At 38.5% G+C, this 16591-nt stretch overlaps 2 protein-coding genes across 4 annotated transcripts in view; one reads left to right on the top strand and one right to left on the bottom strand.

Moving 5' to 3' along the window:
- Positions 1-4880: 4880 nt before the first annotated feature.
- Positions 4881-14129, bottom strand: LOC133620140 (ceramide synthase 5-like). Its single transcript, XM_061981401.2, has 10 exons — positions 13954-14129; positions 12974-13076; positions 12670-12800; positions 12530-12587; positions 12393-12443; positions 12213-12305; positions 11753-11881; positions 7806-7912; positions 7565-7721; positions 4881-5590 (listed from the first exon to the last, which is right to left on the bottom strand). Exons 1-10 carry the CDS (start codon positions 14127-14129, stop codon positions 5462-5464), a joined length of 1134 nt encoding a protein of 377 aa, XP_061837385.2. The 3' UTR covers positions 4881-5461.
- The window catches only part of slmapb (sarcolemma associated protein b), a 43096-nt gene continuing 40524 nt past the window's right edge, over positions 14020-16591 (top strand). Inside the window, exon 1 of one of the 3 annotated variants that reach the window (XM_061981380.1) lies at positions 14020-14163. The gene's annotated coding sequence lies outside the window, so the exon portion shown is untranslated. Of the gene's footprint in view, positions 14169-14346; positions 14507-16591 lie in introns of those variants that run through there. The other 2 variants (XM_061981362.1, XM_061981371.1) reach the window with 2 other exon arrangements.

Raw genomic sequence — 16591 nt, forward strand, 5'->3', positions numbered from 1 at the left:
GCTAATGTGACATTTGAAATTGAGGTATTCGTCAATGATGACCCCCCAGGAATTTTGTGGAGTACACTCTCTGTATTTCCTGCCCATTGATGTTGATATGGCAGTGTTCAGTATTTGTCCGGTTTTTATTAGAACGAAATGAAATAAAATTTGTTTTATTAACATTAAGTGAGAGCTTATTGCATTTGAACCAGGAATCCACTTTCACAAGCTCTGAATTGACAGTTACTTGTAGATCGTGTAGGCTCCTGTGTGAGGTAAACAAATTTGTATCGTCAGCAAAAATTATTTTTTGAAAAGTTTCGGAGGAGTTTACAAAATCATTTATGTATAGGATAAAAAGGAGAGGCCCCAAGATGGATCCCTGGGGAACCCCATACACATTGTGGCCTTCCGTACAGGTAAGAACGGAACCAATCGAGAGGTACCCCTCTGACACCATAGTGGTATAGTTTATACAATAAGATCTCAAAGTCTATTGTGTCAAAGGCCTTGGACAGATCCAAAAAAATGCCAATACCGCATTTTCCTTCTTCAATACATTCATTGACTCTTTCCAAGAGGTCGAGTATAGCCATACAGGTGGTGCTTTTTTTTACAAAAACCATATTGGGAGGGGACAAGGATATCTAGTTTTTCTAGAAAGCCATTCAGTCGGCTATAGACCACTTTCTCAAATATTTTTGAAAATGTTGGTAAAATTGAAATTGACTTATAATTGTTCATATCATTTTTATCACCTGATTTAAAAATTGGGATTACTTTTGCCACTTTGGACATTTTGGGTACAATGCCAGCACTAAATGACAGGTTTATACAGTGACAAAGAGGATTTGTGATCACATTTGCTATGGCTTTCAAGATTTTGCTACATATCCCGTCCACTCCAGCTGTATGTGATGACTTTAGGTCCATAATGATCATATAAAGCTCATTGATGTCTGTTGGCTGCATGAAAAAGGAGCTGGGGTAGCTGCCTGATAAAAACTCTTTAAAGGAATACCCTGGAGGTTGACTTATTTTACTAGATAGGTATTAAAACTATTGGCAAGATCAGCCCTATTGGACTCTGTATCCGGAACAACAGGGGCCTTATGTCCCTTTTTGAGAACAGTATTCAACACGTTCCATGTTCTCCTACAATCCCCCTGCGATGCTTGTAATAGTTCAGAATAATAGTTGCGCTTACTTTTCCTGATAATATGAGTTAATTTATTTCTATAATTTGTGTATTTTTCTTTGTTGAAAGTGGTAGGGTTCGAAATATAACATTTGTAGAGTTTATTCTTTTGTCTAATGGACTTTAAGATCCCCCTTGTAATCCAGGGATTTTTTTCTGAGGTATGATTTTTGATAAGTTTTTCAGGGATTGTTTCCTGAATAGCATCCTGAATCATTTTAATCAGATAGCTGAAGCCGAGCACCGTGGAGAGGCGGCCACCGACGACGGCAAAGATCACATTCGGGACCTGGAGCGGGCTTTGCAGAAGTCCAAGCTGGATATGGCGTAGCAGGTCAGAGAGCACCAGGATCTCATGAATGTCAAAATGGCTTTAGATATTGAGATCTCCACCTACAAGAAACCTCTGGAAGGAGGAAGAGGATCGGTCAATTGGATTATTAATTTATTTGAAGATAAATTAAAGCTTTACTAAAGCTTACACCAATCTTGCATTTTCTTGACAAACAGACTTGAACAAGATACTATCATCAGTGCTCACAAAGCCGAGGCAAAGTAAGTTGTCAGAAGTCATTTTAGAAAATGCTTATCATATTGCTTACTGTGCTCCTAACAGTCGTCAGACAGCAGCCACCGAAGGTAAATGCTGTTTTCATCAAGACAATAGAGACCAAAAATACAGAAATGTTCTAAAGCAGTTTTGCAAACTAGCTGGTTTGTTCCTACGTTCATTTATTTTCCAGCTGAACAGATTAGCCATGTCTCATTTGTCTCTTATTTCCCTTCTGCTACGTGCAACATTGCCAACTACTTTACAGGATACAGTTTCAATAAATATGGCTGGACTACCTCCTATATTTGCTTGCCATTCCATTCCTCATCAGCACATTCCACTCTGCTCCCATTTTCTGTTTGTTTTTTTTACACAAGAAAACAAGAGAAAAGAGCAGTGATGGAGGAGAATTAACGTTAGAAATATCCAACAACTCTTTGGTGAAGCTGGTGGAACTCCATAATTTGTGCAGACATGCCAGTGACTGCAGTGGAGGATCAAAAATCTAACTGTTCAACATTTTTCAAAGGCCTTACTTACCCATTGCATGCTTAAGGTATGTCTCGTTAGAGCTGATATAATTTCTATTTCATAAGTGGTATACAAAATGGAAGCTCTTGTCATGATCCTACATGACAGTTTTGGACTTGTGTTTATTTTCCTTTGCTTGGTGGTATTTCTGTTCAAGCGCTTTTGTTTTCTTGTTTCCACTTGCACTTTTCTTCTTTACCTGCCCTCTCCAGAAAATAATATTGTTGATCTAGATGCCTGTGCAGGTAGTTAACTTCCAAGTTATTTGTTATGATTTTGAACAGAGATAATGCATTAACAAATAAGTCTGTTTTATTTGTTTGAATTAATCTCGTCAACTGTTTTGCCTGCAAATAAAGTATGCATCTAGACAGAGGGGTCTGCAACCTTTACTATCAAAAGATACATGTTGCTGTCTTTACCACTAAAGAAAAATAGTATACAGCCACAAAACGCAACACAGCTTATAAACTTTTAAAAAGTTTTCATCTTTTTCTATTTTACAGGAAAACCAATCTGTCCACATGAAATTCAACTATTTTCCCTTTTCTCTTGTAGCAAGTATTCATGGTTAGCTTACCCAAGGGGTTGCACACTCGAGAAGCTGAACTGAGCACATAGGCTTCCAGTCTCTTTTACTTGCCTTCCTCATGGCTCAGGACCAGGGCCATAACAAATGACAAATACCAAGGTCAAAAATTGGTTGTCCAAGAAAAGCTTTGAAAGGCTGAAACCATGGGTATCCCAGCACCATATAAATACTATAATATTATCTTGAGCAACACAACAAATTTCCAGAATTACAAAAGCTTTCATTGAGGTATTATCCAACTTCTTTGACAATCAGCATGATTTTGTAGCCGTCCACTTTTTTTATATTAATATGCTGAAGTTTAACGTATTAAACAATTTTAACATCATCAAAACATAAATTTAAAAAACCGCGACTGGCATTCGCAACCATCTGCTTCACTTTGCAAGCACTAATGGGTGCCATTAGTGCTTACAAAGTGAAGAAAGCCACTGGAAGTGAAGGAAGAAAATCTCTCCTCATATTTCAATCAGTGACAGAGCATGATGTAGCCAAGAATACGTTTGGGGTAAAATTTTATATGAAGTGCCTCGTCATTTATAATTCATACATTTTAATGTGCATCTTCACGCAAAACGGGCCCCCTCACTGATTGCGAAGCCCAACGCAGAGAGCATGTTCTGCATTTAGGGCGGGCCCCATCTGACTGACACGATGGTGTTATACCGACAGCGTTTCGCATCAATTTAATTCAGGTGAAAGCAACATTAGTTACATAATGTTGACGTTATGTTGACAGCACATTTCGGCTCGGATAATGTTTAAAGTAAACGAGGACTTCATTGCAGTACGCTGTTGGAAGTTGTAACGGGCTGTGCATGACCAAAGATTGCATATTGTAAGATGATGATTAATGTATGGTGATGTACAGCACACACGATGTGCTACTCAAAGTACATTTACAGTCAGTCATATCATCTTCTTTTTTGGCGCTACAATAAATACTGGGGACATTACCTTGGTGTCCTCAATGGTAGTTACGCCATTGGTGTCCTCAATGGCGTTAAAAGCCTGTCTGTGTGTCAGAGACAGTCAGAAATTATAGAACTCTTTTTAAAAATGCGAACATTTCTTACTCTGGGGTTAAAACAATCTGAGAGTCACAATAAGGAGGCAGAAGAGCCACATGTGGCTCCAGAGCCCTGGGTTGCAGACCCCTGAGATAGAGGGACACTCTAATTAATATATATATATATATATATATATATATATATATATATATATATATATATATATATATATATATATATATAGACAGACATTATCTCATAAATAACCATTTAAAAAATTTTAATTGTCAGGAAAAGTACGATTAAAAAATAAGACAAAGTTGTAAGTCGAATATAGCTTTTTGCTCTGGCCAAGCTGAATAGCCAACAGTGGAGTCAACGTGACGCAAACTGCGATTGGTGACTGTGGAGAAAAGTGCAAGTGGCTGCAACATTTTCTGCAAGTGAGCCTGAATCAACAAAATAATCCTATACTATTTTTACTTCCGTGTTAAATCTGCCATAAAGGTAGCTGAATTTGGGGCATTATGTATGGAGAGACTTGTCCAGGGTGTACCTTACATTCCGCCATAATGCAGATAGGCTCCAGCTCCACCGCAACCCTGAGAGGGAAAAACGGTAGAAAAGGATGGATGGAAGTAGTGTTTGAGGTTTAATTTGGCCAGCAGAGGACTCTGCTGCTTTGCAAAGCCTTGTACAAAAGCCTTTTCTCAAAGAATGAGAATCACCTGACTGCAAAAAAATATATTCTGCGCTATGAATTTGATAAAAAGCAACACTCATGAAAATTTGAAAAAAAACCTCAAACATTGTTGTGTACAGTAACAGTACACTCTGCTCCTCCCACTGTAGATTAACCCTGCCGCTTATTACTGAAAATGTGGGACTGCTCAAATAGACCTTGTTGAGAAAATTGACCAATTCTGAGTGCAACGTGTGCACATCTCCTACCCATTCTTACCCTCAAGTGAGTAACACTTAGTCCAGTCAAGTATGCGTGTAACAAAAGAGGGCTTGTGGATCACAAAATGTATTTAATGTTTTAGTGAAATTGGAAAATCAAGTTCACGTGAACATTCATAATAATTACCATAACATATATCCTGCTATTTCTTTCCTTTGATAACAGAGGTTTTTTGTTTTTTTTTATCAAGAAAACATATTTGGCATTTGGAAATTCTAGGATTACACAAGTTGAAGTGAATTCTGTAAGGCAGATGCGGGGATTTTGTTTTCCAGCTGTAAAACTATCACAATCTGTAATAAAATGTAATTCATTATATGAAATGGTATCGACAGTTGTCTTCTGTTTTCAAGGAAATTTCTGTAATATTATAAGTTTGCACACAGACAAACACCCATACACACAAAAAGGCACACATAGTGAGAATGCAAACCAGACTTGTTTGCTCAATCATAATTTTCAGTTCACTCTTGAAGCAGGTGTAAACATGACAAAGTGTAAACAGAATCCAGTCATACACCGGATACTGCACACAGGCCTCTCTTTGGCTATCTCTTGCCATGGTCAAAGTGACAGAAAAGTTTCAAACGGCACAAAGGAGGTGAAAAAAATACAACATTTCCACTCTTGGTCAGTGGTCGTGATTTTCTCCATTTATGTTAGTGGTGGTACCGCTGGTCTTACTGGGATGTTTACTGTTGTTGGAATGAATGTCATCGTCTGAGCTGCTCTCGATGTCACTGCGGTCGTCTTTTTCCACCTGGAATACAGCACAACTCAATCAGAAGAGAAAAAAAAATGTTCCTTTCACTACCGTATTTTTTGGAGTATAAGTCGCACCGGCCGAAAATGCATAATAAAGAAGGAAAAAATATATAAGTCGCACTGGAGTATAAGTCTCATTTTTGGGGGAAATTTATTTGATAAAACCCAACCAAGAATAGACATTTGAAAGTCAATTTAAAATAAATAAAGAATAGTGAACAACAGGCTGAATAAGTGCACGTTATATGACGCATAAATAACCAACTGAGAACGTGCCTGGTATGTTAACATAACATATTATGGTAAGAGTCATTCAAATAACTATAACATATAGAACATGCTATACGTTTACCAAACAATCTGTCACTCCTAATCGCTAAATCCCATGAAATCTTATACGTCTAGTCTCTTACGTGAATGAGCTAAATAATATTATTTGATATTTTACGGTAATGTGTTAATAATTTCACACATAAGTCGCTCCTGAGAATAAGTCGCACCCCCGGCCAAACTATGAAAAAAAACTGCGACTTATAGTCCGAAAACTACGGTACTTTATTTTCATTATTTATGTTTTGAGTTTATCCTCAAACCACAAGTAGAAATGTAAGCAATGTAACATCCCATTAGCCCAAGAAGTGGTGTACATTTTGTCACAATAGGCCTTTTTCCACCGCAGGAATCTTTACAGAAACTTCCCCATTTTCCAGGGTAAATAAAGTACCCCGCGTTTCCACCGAAAACTACCTGGGCAGATTTAGTTCTTGTTTATTCCTATTACAACATACGAAGAGAAAAAAGAACAGAAGGAACTTTCGAGTTGCATGAACCTTTGTGTGGCATCTGTGTGCTGTACAATGCTGACTATCAAATCTAGGTGTGGTTTTACTCAGCTGTACAATAGTCTTTTTTTGCAGTTACTGGTCATTTATTAATATTTACAAACTTCATTTAAATACGTTTAGCTACAAGAAGTAGACGGACTCTTATTTTAAAAGCATTTACTGAGAAATATAAAGTCTGCAGATAAATGTGAAATGAAGGACGAGTGGAACGAAGGTAAATCACATCAAATATTTACTTTGTTCCATGCGGTAAAAGTAGTCAGTGACATGCCATTTGTGTAGTTATTAGCCTCAACCCTAGTGAACCGAATGCTAATGCTATCAGGCTAAAGCTAAATCCGAAGCGTTTCTGTTGTCTCCGTGAGATAAACACTGACATTTATAATCTATATATTGTTATTTAAAGTTGAAACTGATTATAAGGCATTGAATTCATAATTTACTGTGGGGACGACTTTCTAACTCTCCGTAACTGTGGACAAAAGCCTAGCTGACTATTTATGTAAAACCTGGTACACTTTGTTTTGTATGTTATTGTTTTGTATTCTATTTACTTACACTTGTGTAAAAGAAATGACCAATATGGTCTATTTACTTACATGGTATCAGTGCAGATGTATACTGTACCACTCATCAATACCTCATCAACCTGATTTGTACAATCTACCCTGAACTGTGGAATGCGGTGGAAACACAAGCAACACAGGTCTACAAGAACTGAAAGTTCCTAAACTTTTGGTGGAAAAAGGACTAATGACATGTGATTTAACAAAATAAACTTTAATTACTCTCATAATCTTTGTTTCATACACTCCTTTTATCATTAACTGGTGTGTTTTTTAATTGTTCTTCCAGAGGTGGGAAAATGCAAAGATTATAGAACAACAACAAATATCCAACCATCTGAAGCCTATATCAGCAAACTTTAGACGAAAGGCAAACAAACCCTGGATTTGTCGACAGCTAATCGCTGGGCACATTGTGAGACAGACAACTATTCACACAGATTGTGAACTGAACAGACGCTGACTGCACAGAAGTCAGCCAAGTGAACAACCAATGGACATCAGTGAATCATTCCCATTATATTTCTAAAAATACTGAGAATCCTGAATGCAACGTACCTTTCCCTTAAAAATAGCTTTAATTGCAATCCGTGCAATGAGGTAGAACCAGATGATATGAAGAGTCTGAAGGACCAGAAGTAACCCATTAAACAGCCACCAGGACTGGTATGGGCCTGAAATCTCCCAGCTCTCAATCAAAACGCTGTGAATAAACCTGCAACAAATACAGACATGCATTCATCACGTAAAATGTGCGCAAAAAACATTGGATTGAGAAAAAAAATTACGTTTGTCTCACCAGAAAGGAAAGACAACAAGCCGGGCAATGAAAAAGCTGATGCTGAACACAACAAACAGGCCGTCACACAGCCGCTGGTATTTGGCATAGTTGGCCAGCTTAGCTGCCTGTAAAAAGTTTTAAAAAGTGATAAGGCATACACCAGGGTCTCTGCAGGTTTCAACATGTCAAATTTAAGACTTTTTAAGACTTTTTTAAGACCATCTTGAAAATTGAAGACCATTTCACATCCTTACGAACAAAAATAGGACAAAGTAAAATCAGAGGTCCAGAATGAATTTTAAGTATATGAATTCATTCACTGCTGTTTCACATTGGAAAACAAAATGGTTAAACTAACTAAATACACCAGGAGCTTCTCTAGTGTAAACTAATTGAAAAAAATATTAGCAAACATCGTAACAGCCAATTTTCAGATTTGCCATAGATTGCCATTTTCTTGCAAAAGGTGCAGTGTGCTTCATATCAAGTGTTTTCATGTGACATCGACATCAGCAATGGTAGAGGAAAGCACAACAATATATTGTCTGTGAAAGGGACAGTTAGTATCTCTGCTAAAGCTAAATGGTTAACTTTGGTAATGTTTTTTTCGGCTGTCAGAATTGAGCAAACCGATAAACCATCTACAGTACTACTGTATCTGCACAAAGTTGTGAAAAACAGCGTGTGCAGACAGAGCGATTGTCTAAAAAGAAAGAAGGCGATTATGGCTTGCAAGCCTCAAATAGAATTTGTGAATGTGAATAATATGGATAACATTCAAATGTGCTCAGTTCATTGTGTATCTGGTGTGTATGGATACATTTTACCTGTTTTTGTGACTTTTTTGAAAACATATTGCTAATACACAAGGATTAGTTTTTATCTAGGTATGACAAGATGACATTCGCAAATCTCCATTGCTTTCCTCACCACACAATAAGATGAGTGCAAACACCGCTTTTAACATCGGTTACTGTATAAACTTAGAGAAAAGATGAGTAGACAGGAGAAGCTGACCTGAAATTATTGGAACAAATAATGGAAATAATAAGAGAATTGTGTTTTTTTAATAGTTTTACAGCTGAGTCCACAGAGAAATTAGCGTGTGCTTACTGTATGTAATAGTATGATTTCACTCATATTGATCTCCTACGGTAATTGGCGCCACTTAACCCACATAACACTCCTTTGGGGGGTTACGTTTATCTTTGTAAAGTTGTGCAAGTGTTTGTGGCGTTTCAGCATCTTTTGACACGGACTTATCCCGGATTTTTTACTTTTACATTATCATTCCATTTACTTTCACCGCCATGTTTACAAACACTTCCCTCCTCGATGGCTGCACATCTGGGTACTAAACACTTTATACGTTCCCATCCACCGGGTTCAACCATGCATTAAATTGATCGTTCAGGAGACACAAATCGTTGAACTTTTACTTACCCATCTTATGCAAGTAATTTGGCTTTGCTGTGGGCTTTTGTTAAGTTTTCTCCGCTGCTATGCTCACTAAGCTGTCAACACAGAACTGCGCGCGCACAGCAATAGCTGGTGGTGTTTGATCAATTCTGACCAGGCAGCACAGTTAGTTCCGCTGTGTAGTTAAAAATCTAAACATTTCAAAGCGAGACTGAAGTTTATGCATATTTTAAATAACAGTAACGTCAATAGAGTTTTAAGACCTTTCAAAATCTAATTTAAGACCTTTTATGAGATTTTAGGAGAATTTTAACATTTTAAGGCCTTAACTTCAAATTATTGAATGTAAGACTTTTTTTTTTTTACTTATTAAGACCCTGCGGATACCCTGGTACACACTCCGGTAAAACAGAATTCTAAGTAAAAAAGTTTAAATATCTAGAAACTATAAATCAAGTTGTTGTATAAAAAGGTGCAAAAAAATACACCAAAAACTGTATATCTCATGTGGAGTAGTACTCACTATTACAGATGGGTACTGAATTCGGTAGATTTATAGGCACCGATTGTATTCCGTTGGTACTACTGAGTATCGATTCACATAAAATCAAACGGTGCCATATTTCGATACCGTTGCTGCTCGTGACGCCACGTCATGTCCTATTGTAGACTCAATAGCGGCTCAAGCACTTGGCAAAGAAACTCAAGCAGCCCTCATTGCATACTCAGCCAAACGCCTCTAGGTAATGTTGCCATTTGCAATGCCAACAAAGCAAGTATGCCTGATAGAAAATACTCAAGAGTAAAGTAAGGTGCCACTTTTCCAAAATGCGCTAGCTTGACGCTAATTTACATTTACATGCTACTGATTGGCATTAGCAATTTTACATGCCGATTTAAACAGCTTCAATTTTGGTAATGAAAACTACAACTAAGATGCACATTACAGTCAAACAGCTGGTGAGTAATAAATACAATACTTACAATATTAACACTTCTTAGGGCTCAACATAAGACTGGACCGGCACATTCAGCTTTATGGCAAAGGCTATTTTCTGACTAGACAACACACTGTAGCCTACACACTTCTGCCCTCTAATGTCTTGGAATTGAAATGCAAAGTCTACCATATACATTCATCCATCCATTTTCTACCGCTTGTCCCTCATAATACTTGTAAATGTAATAGGAAAACAAGATATAACAATTAAAAACTCAGTTATCAAAATCAGCTCATATTTAAATATTACATAAATAGATTTTGATTATCAAACAATTTATTAATCAACACACACAAAAGTACTGAAAATTGGTACCGTTTAGCACCAGTATTGATTTCCAGGTACCGGAAATGTGTACCGTATCTGTTCAAAGGTGAAATGTACCAATCCCTACTCACTATACGCCTGTCAACAGTTCATAGAATAAGTAGAAGTTTCTCACTCGTACAACTGATAATGTCTATCTCATTTGTTTCAGAAAGAACACAAACAGGAAATCGACCAAAATGGATTGTGTTCGACCTTTGACAGTTCAATGTAGCTGAGAGACCCATTTGTGATTGTATTTAAAAGGAAAACTGCACTATTTTTGTAATTTTGCTTATCAAACACGATCCCTATGCGAGACTAGAACACACGTATGTCCCTGTTCTGTGTGTTTAAATTAGTGAAAAATTGCCAGTAAGAGGGGGCTAACAATGCAGGCAATGTGGATACGAACAATTTCTCCTAAAAAGTCCTCTAAAAACCATCCAAAAACCTCCCACACCGTTTTATACACTTGCTGCAAATGTGTTTGTAATGCAATAACAGGCACATTCATGATAACATGTAATACTTACAGTATGTTGGTCATTTAAGCATTACCATAACTTTTTTTCCTAGGTACATTGATTTCTCAGAGCACATACCAACGAACGCTACTTCCGTCAACAACAGCAAAGAGAGTACATTCTATGTTTGCTACTACTAATGGCAGACTTTGTATAAACCTTGGAGAGTTATCATGTAGCACTACTGCTAAACATTACAAATAAAAACATAAAACTGACATATAACGCCAACTGATGGGATGGTTTTGTCTTTCAGCACACGACTTGTGCTTTACTTAAGCTAGTAAATTCCGCATAATCCTCACAGTAAGGTAGTGGGGAAAAAAAGTGAACGTTGTGATGCTTTTTTTAAATTCATGTATAATCAAAACAATATTATATATATACATGTTATTATAACTTTATGTTACTACATTACATATATATTTACATCATGTATATTAGAACTTAATGGAGGTCTTTGTATGTTTTTTTCAGGGCTTTATAGGCAGAGTAGAGCGACTCCCTTTGGCTCCGTTGTAAGCGGACTTTTGATCGCATTTATTTAATATTTAGAAAAGATTTAAAACATTTTTAAAAACATCCGTCGTCTTGTGATGATAACTGATAGGCAAAATTCCCCCCAAAAAGTGCAGTTCCCCTTTATGAAGACAAACTGAAACAGCTTTATGGAACAAGTGTTATGGGAAACCATACAACATTATTTGTTTACCTCGAGGAAGATGTCTGATGCGTCATGCACACACATGATCAAAGTTCCAACTCTTAGCATGTTGTTGGCGTAGGAAAAGGTGATGAGGACAATGGTGGCCAAGTGGTGCACAAGCATGATGAAGAAATCCTGACATGAATGAAGCAGCGAGAGGAAAGACAAAAGGTGGCTCTGTTGGTATTATGTTAAGTTACAAGCACATGTAAGGATTGTAAATAATTCATTAAGCACAATTCAAGTCTCTGTCACAAGTGTGCGTTACAAAACACACTTCTTCAGAGCCAATGACAAGTGGATGTGAAGCTATTTGTAACTTGTATTTATCTTTGTGGCACTGCACCTTTTCATTGTGAAACCAGTTTTACCAGCCTTGATTAGCCTTCAGGCAATTCTCATACCCAAAGACAATAAAATATTTTAACGCAAAGGTGAGCAATTTTCAGTATTCATGTTGACTCACCTTACGTTTAATATCTCTGAACTGGGAAAACATCAGAGACCAATAGAAAGCCAGCTCAGCCACATAGTGGTTGAATTGTTGAGGACTCTGATGCTATGGGATGACAACAAAAACACATTTAACATGAACATTACCAAGTGGAAACAACTCAATTGACCAAAAAATATACAAGTTATGTACCTGAAAGGGATAGTTGTCCCAGCACAGTCTGGTGTTCCATGTCCAGGGTGACTAACAAAAACATTAAGCAATGTTTAATTACCTAAGCATACAGGGCACTTGATAACAATTTTGTTCTGCAAGTTAGATCAACTCACCACCCATAAATGGTGTACAGCATAAGTAAAAATTCCCAAGTAAAACGTGAGGCGCCACCTAAGTAACACAAATGAAATAAATAAAAATGCATGCATGTGTTCCAGTATGGATGGTTACACATAGCATTTATAAAACCCACATGCTCTCACAGAACTTTGTCTGCAGACTCGGCTTGTCTTGGTTGCGGCGGACACGAAACCATCTCTGTATCTTCCGTACATCCCAGTCCAGCTGCTTGGAAAGTCCATCCAGTTGCTTTGCTTCTGGACTCTAGTGAGGGGCATCGGTAGACAGGAAATACCTGATTTTGATTGTTTCCACAACTTGCAAAACACCTAAATTCCAGCAGGCAGGCCCATAAGATCATATCATTATGCCCTGAGTGGCGTAACACAGAGGGACATTTAACAGACAACCTGGCAAACGTGGGACAAATTATATACCGTTTTGGACTGATACACTCTCTCCAGGACAGCATTGGGCTGGGCTTGACGATGCACTCCCGCCTGAATCTGAAGTATGTGGGCACAGGGCTTGGCCACTAGCCTGTATACACACAGATGGAGGCAAAAAAACGAAAGATTGGGGGCAGGGACGTAAAAATCATGTAGGTAAGTCAGGCATTCAAACAAGGCAGGAGTACGAGAGGAGGTAACTATGTTGCACATGCAGGAATAGATTAACTTTTAACCAAGTCATTGAGACAAGCTGTTGAGCTTTGCCCACAAAGTTGTGTTGAACGTATTTGTGTCGGTGTATGTTAGTGGTAGACCATATCAGCGGCTTTTCAGGGAGACACAGCAAAGAAGAAATCCCCAGGAATGTAACACCTCATCCATACAGAGCGTGATGACCTGTCATGTGAGCATGTAAGAGACTGGAGGGTCTCCAGAGACTACAATGCTAATTAGTGTCACAAGAAAAGTCTCATTTGACCAGTTTCCTCCAGCATTTATAAACCCACCCCCTTTATCTGAAATAGTTTTCCCCAACATGGGAAAAAGATGGTTTTGAAAGAAGCACATTCTCAGTTAGGGCCAGCCCATATGCTGGGGACTTCCGTTTGAATGAAGCATGCAAGTAAACTTTGCGAAAAGAATAATGTGCAATCAAAAACATAAAAAGCCATGTTTGGAGACTTAGCACTCTGAGGGGGGTGGGTTACCCCCACTCCCGACCAAAATAATAGAGTAATAAAACAGATATGTGACGCCTAAAAGAACCATGTGACTGACACATTGCTCAATTGCAGTTTGTGTTGATAAAGTTGAAGTATAGTGACTCAGTGTCTAAACATAGACATGTAATGTAACTCTCCGCGTGCTCAAGTGTGTAAGGATCACCTTTTAAAACCCTTTTAGCGGTGAGTGTTGCGTTTAATGAACGACATATGCCCCATGACAAAATGAAAACTCTTGTTTACCTTTCGAACAGGAGCCGCAGCACAAACACTCCGAGCGCGAGCGGCAGGGCGTAAAGTATTTCTCCCACTCGAGGGTACTCCACGCCAGGTGGCGGATGCTCCAGTTCCGCCCAGGAAGCATTTTCTGGAAGCCAAAAACTCTCGCTCCAAAACCAGGCTAAGAACGAGGAAGTCATTTGGGGGAGCGAAGCGAACACCAGTTGTAAGCTAGTAAGGTAGTGTATTAAAGTCGTAAGAGTTACGCTCCCACCTCCTTCCTTCCTTCTTTAAGGCTCCACACTAGCGCAAAGAAGGCATTACCACCGCTAAACTCATGCGAGTAAACTGCTCAAGGCGCTAGCTCGGCAAGTAAAAGGCAACACCCACCGCAAACTTTCAATGACGTCCCTGGCTTATTGTCGCCCCAAAGAGCGGCCGCCCACAAGTCAAGTGGGCCCAGGAAGCCTCCCGCCGCCCAGCTAACTGGTAGCGCGTGGCTTAATTACCTGTAGCTAGCTGGCGCTACTATGCTAACATCCTTGCTAACGCAGCCATATTTGCAAGTGACCCGCAGGTAAGTTAATATAGTTGTAAACATTCTCAAGACCTCAGTAACTTAGGATCCTACACTCAGTCGCTTATCATACCATACCAAGTCTCTCACGTTTTATATAAAGACTATAACTATTAGGAGTTGGTTTGCTACATATATTGATCATACCAGCAGGCAGTTTACCCCTAAACAATTTCCATGTGCTTTTAATCTCCTTCTATTGAGTAATTTAGTTAGGGTAAATTATGTTGGCAATAATGAAAAAAATCCATTATATTTGTGTGACCAAAGAAGACATTATTCAGTCAAGTACAACTTCAAACTTTCAGCATAGCTCTTTGTTTGTGTTCCCAGAAAACGTATAATCTGATTTAAAACTATAATTTATAATTTAGTTGATGGTAAATGTGTGGTGATCTAGCAATATGAACCAAGTATAAATGGCAAAAGCCATCCATCTGTTTTAATAACATGCCTACCACTTATTCTCACGGGTTATGTGTTAGCTGGGGCCTATCCCCGCTTTCTTGAGGCATAAGCGGGTTACATAAGACACATAAACAAACAATAATTTTCATACATTGCATCTGGAAAGTATTCAGAGTGCTTTACTTTACACACATTTTATTTTAAAGTTAAAGTACCAATGATTGTCACACACACACTAGGTGTGGCGAAATTATTCTCTGCATTTAACCCATCACCCTTGATCACCCCCTGGGAGGTGAGGGGAGCAGTGGGCAGCAGCGGTGGCCGCGCCCGGGAATAATTTTTTGGGTGTTTTAACCCCCAATTCCAACCCTTGATGCTGAGTGTCAAGCAGGGAGGTTATGGGTCCCATTTTTATAGTCTTTGGTATGACTCGGCCGGGGTTTGAACTCACAACCTACCGATCTCAGGGCGGACACTAACCACGAGAGCCTTATTCCAAAAAAATGTTTTGTCCTTTTGTCCAGTCAATACTTCATAAGGATAATGTAAGACGTTTTTTATTTTGCAGATTTATTACAAAATTTAAAAAATCACACGCACACTCACAGCCTTTGCTCTTTAGGTTGTATTTACCTGACATCATGTACGGCTCATTAACTATGGGCTCAAAGTGGTGGGCAAGCAAGGGTCTGTTGTCATAGCGTTCTGGGCGGCATTTTGCTATTCCCAAAATAAAAATGACCTATTCTTGCATTGTGTTAGTTGGGCTGCTGGAACTATTCAAATTGCAAATAGGATAAAAGTTTCTTCAGCGTTCCCCGAGAGGTAATCAAAAAGGGTGAAAGATGTCAAGATTTTACAAAGGACTGCGAGAAAAGTGGCGCGCACTCTGTCCTAGGAGGCAAGCGAAGTCGAAGAATGCACACATTTGCAGTGATCACTTCGTTAAAGGTTTGTTTGATGTGCTTTTAACTAGGGCTGTCAACGTTAACGCATGTGATCAATTTAAAAAAAGTATCGCATTATCAAAAATGAATAAAGATTAATCACAGTGTTTATTTTGACACGGTAAGGTGGCCTGCATTGCACGGGCGGCATGTGACAATAATTACGTGACGATGTGCTCTGCGCCCTTCAAAACAAACTTCGATGAAACTTTAGATAAAACTGAGGTAATTAGTTAGTATTGCAACAGCAAACTTTATCGGTGCACATCAAGTTTAAAATAGCAACTTAAAGCGAAACATTAACGTGAGGATGGCGTCGGTACAATGAAGGCTACATAGACAGCAAACAGGACAACAGACTATGTTGGCTGAGTTTGTGTTTACCAAAGATAAATAAAAAAAATGCCTTTTCGAAATGGATAGTCTCCGCACTTAGGACACTTAACATCTGTGAAGACCAAGTGCTGCAAGATGTTGTTCATGTCGCCAACTAACGTCATACAACTAGAGGTAGTTTGTACAAAAAAGAGAGCTGTCATCTGAAAAAGTAAATAAGGCTTTTTGAGTAACCAAGGATTTGTATCTAGATGAAGCCCAGCAGAGAAGATAGATTGTAACGAGAGAATCGAGAGGCACGTCTTTATTGACAACCGTCACATCTCTTGTCAACGCACAGGTTTCTCGTCAAGGCACCTTCTCTCTCAAACAGACACACTCACACTTCCGG

This window comes from Nerophis lumbriciformis, linkage group LG01 (genome assembly GCF_033978685.3).
Source record: "Nerophis lumbriciformis linkage group LG01, RoL_Nlum_v2.1, whole genome shotgun sequence".
Classification (NCBI taxonomy): domain Eukaryota; kingdom Metazoa; phylum Chordata; class Actinopteri; order Syngnathiformes; family Syngnathidae; genus Nerophis; species Nerophis lumbriciformis.

Coding starts and splice junctions, on each gene's coding strand:
- LOC133620140 (XM_061981401.2), bottom strand. CDS start 14,129: ATGACTTCCTCGTTCTTAGCCTGGTTTTGGAGCGAGAGTTTTTGGCTT. Junction 12,306..12,392: donor GGGACAACTATCCCTTTCAG/GTACATAACTTG, acceptor GTCATCCCATAG/CATCAGAGTCCTCAACAATT. Junction 5,591..7,564: donor AAGCTATTTTTAAGGGAAAG/GTACGTTGCATT, acceptor GCTGTATTCCAG/GTGGAAAAAGACGACCGCAG.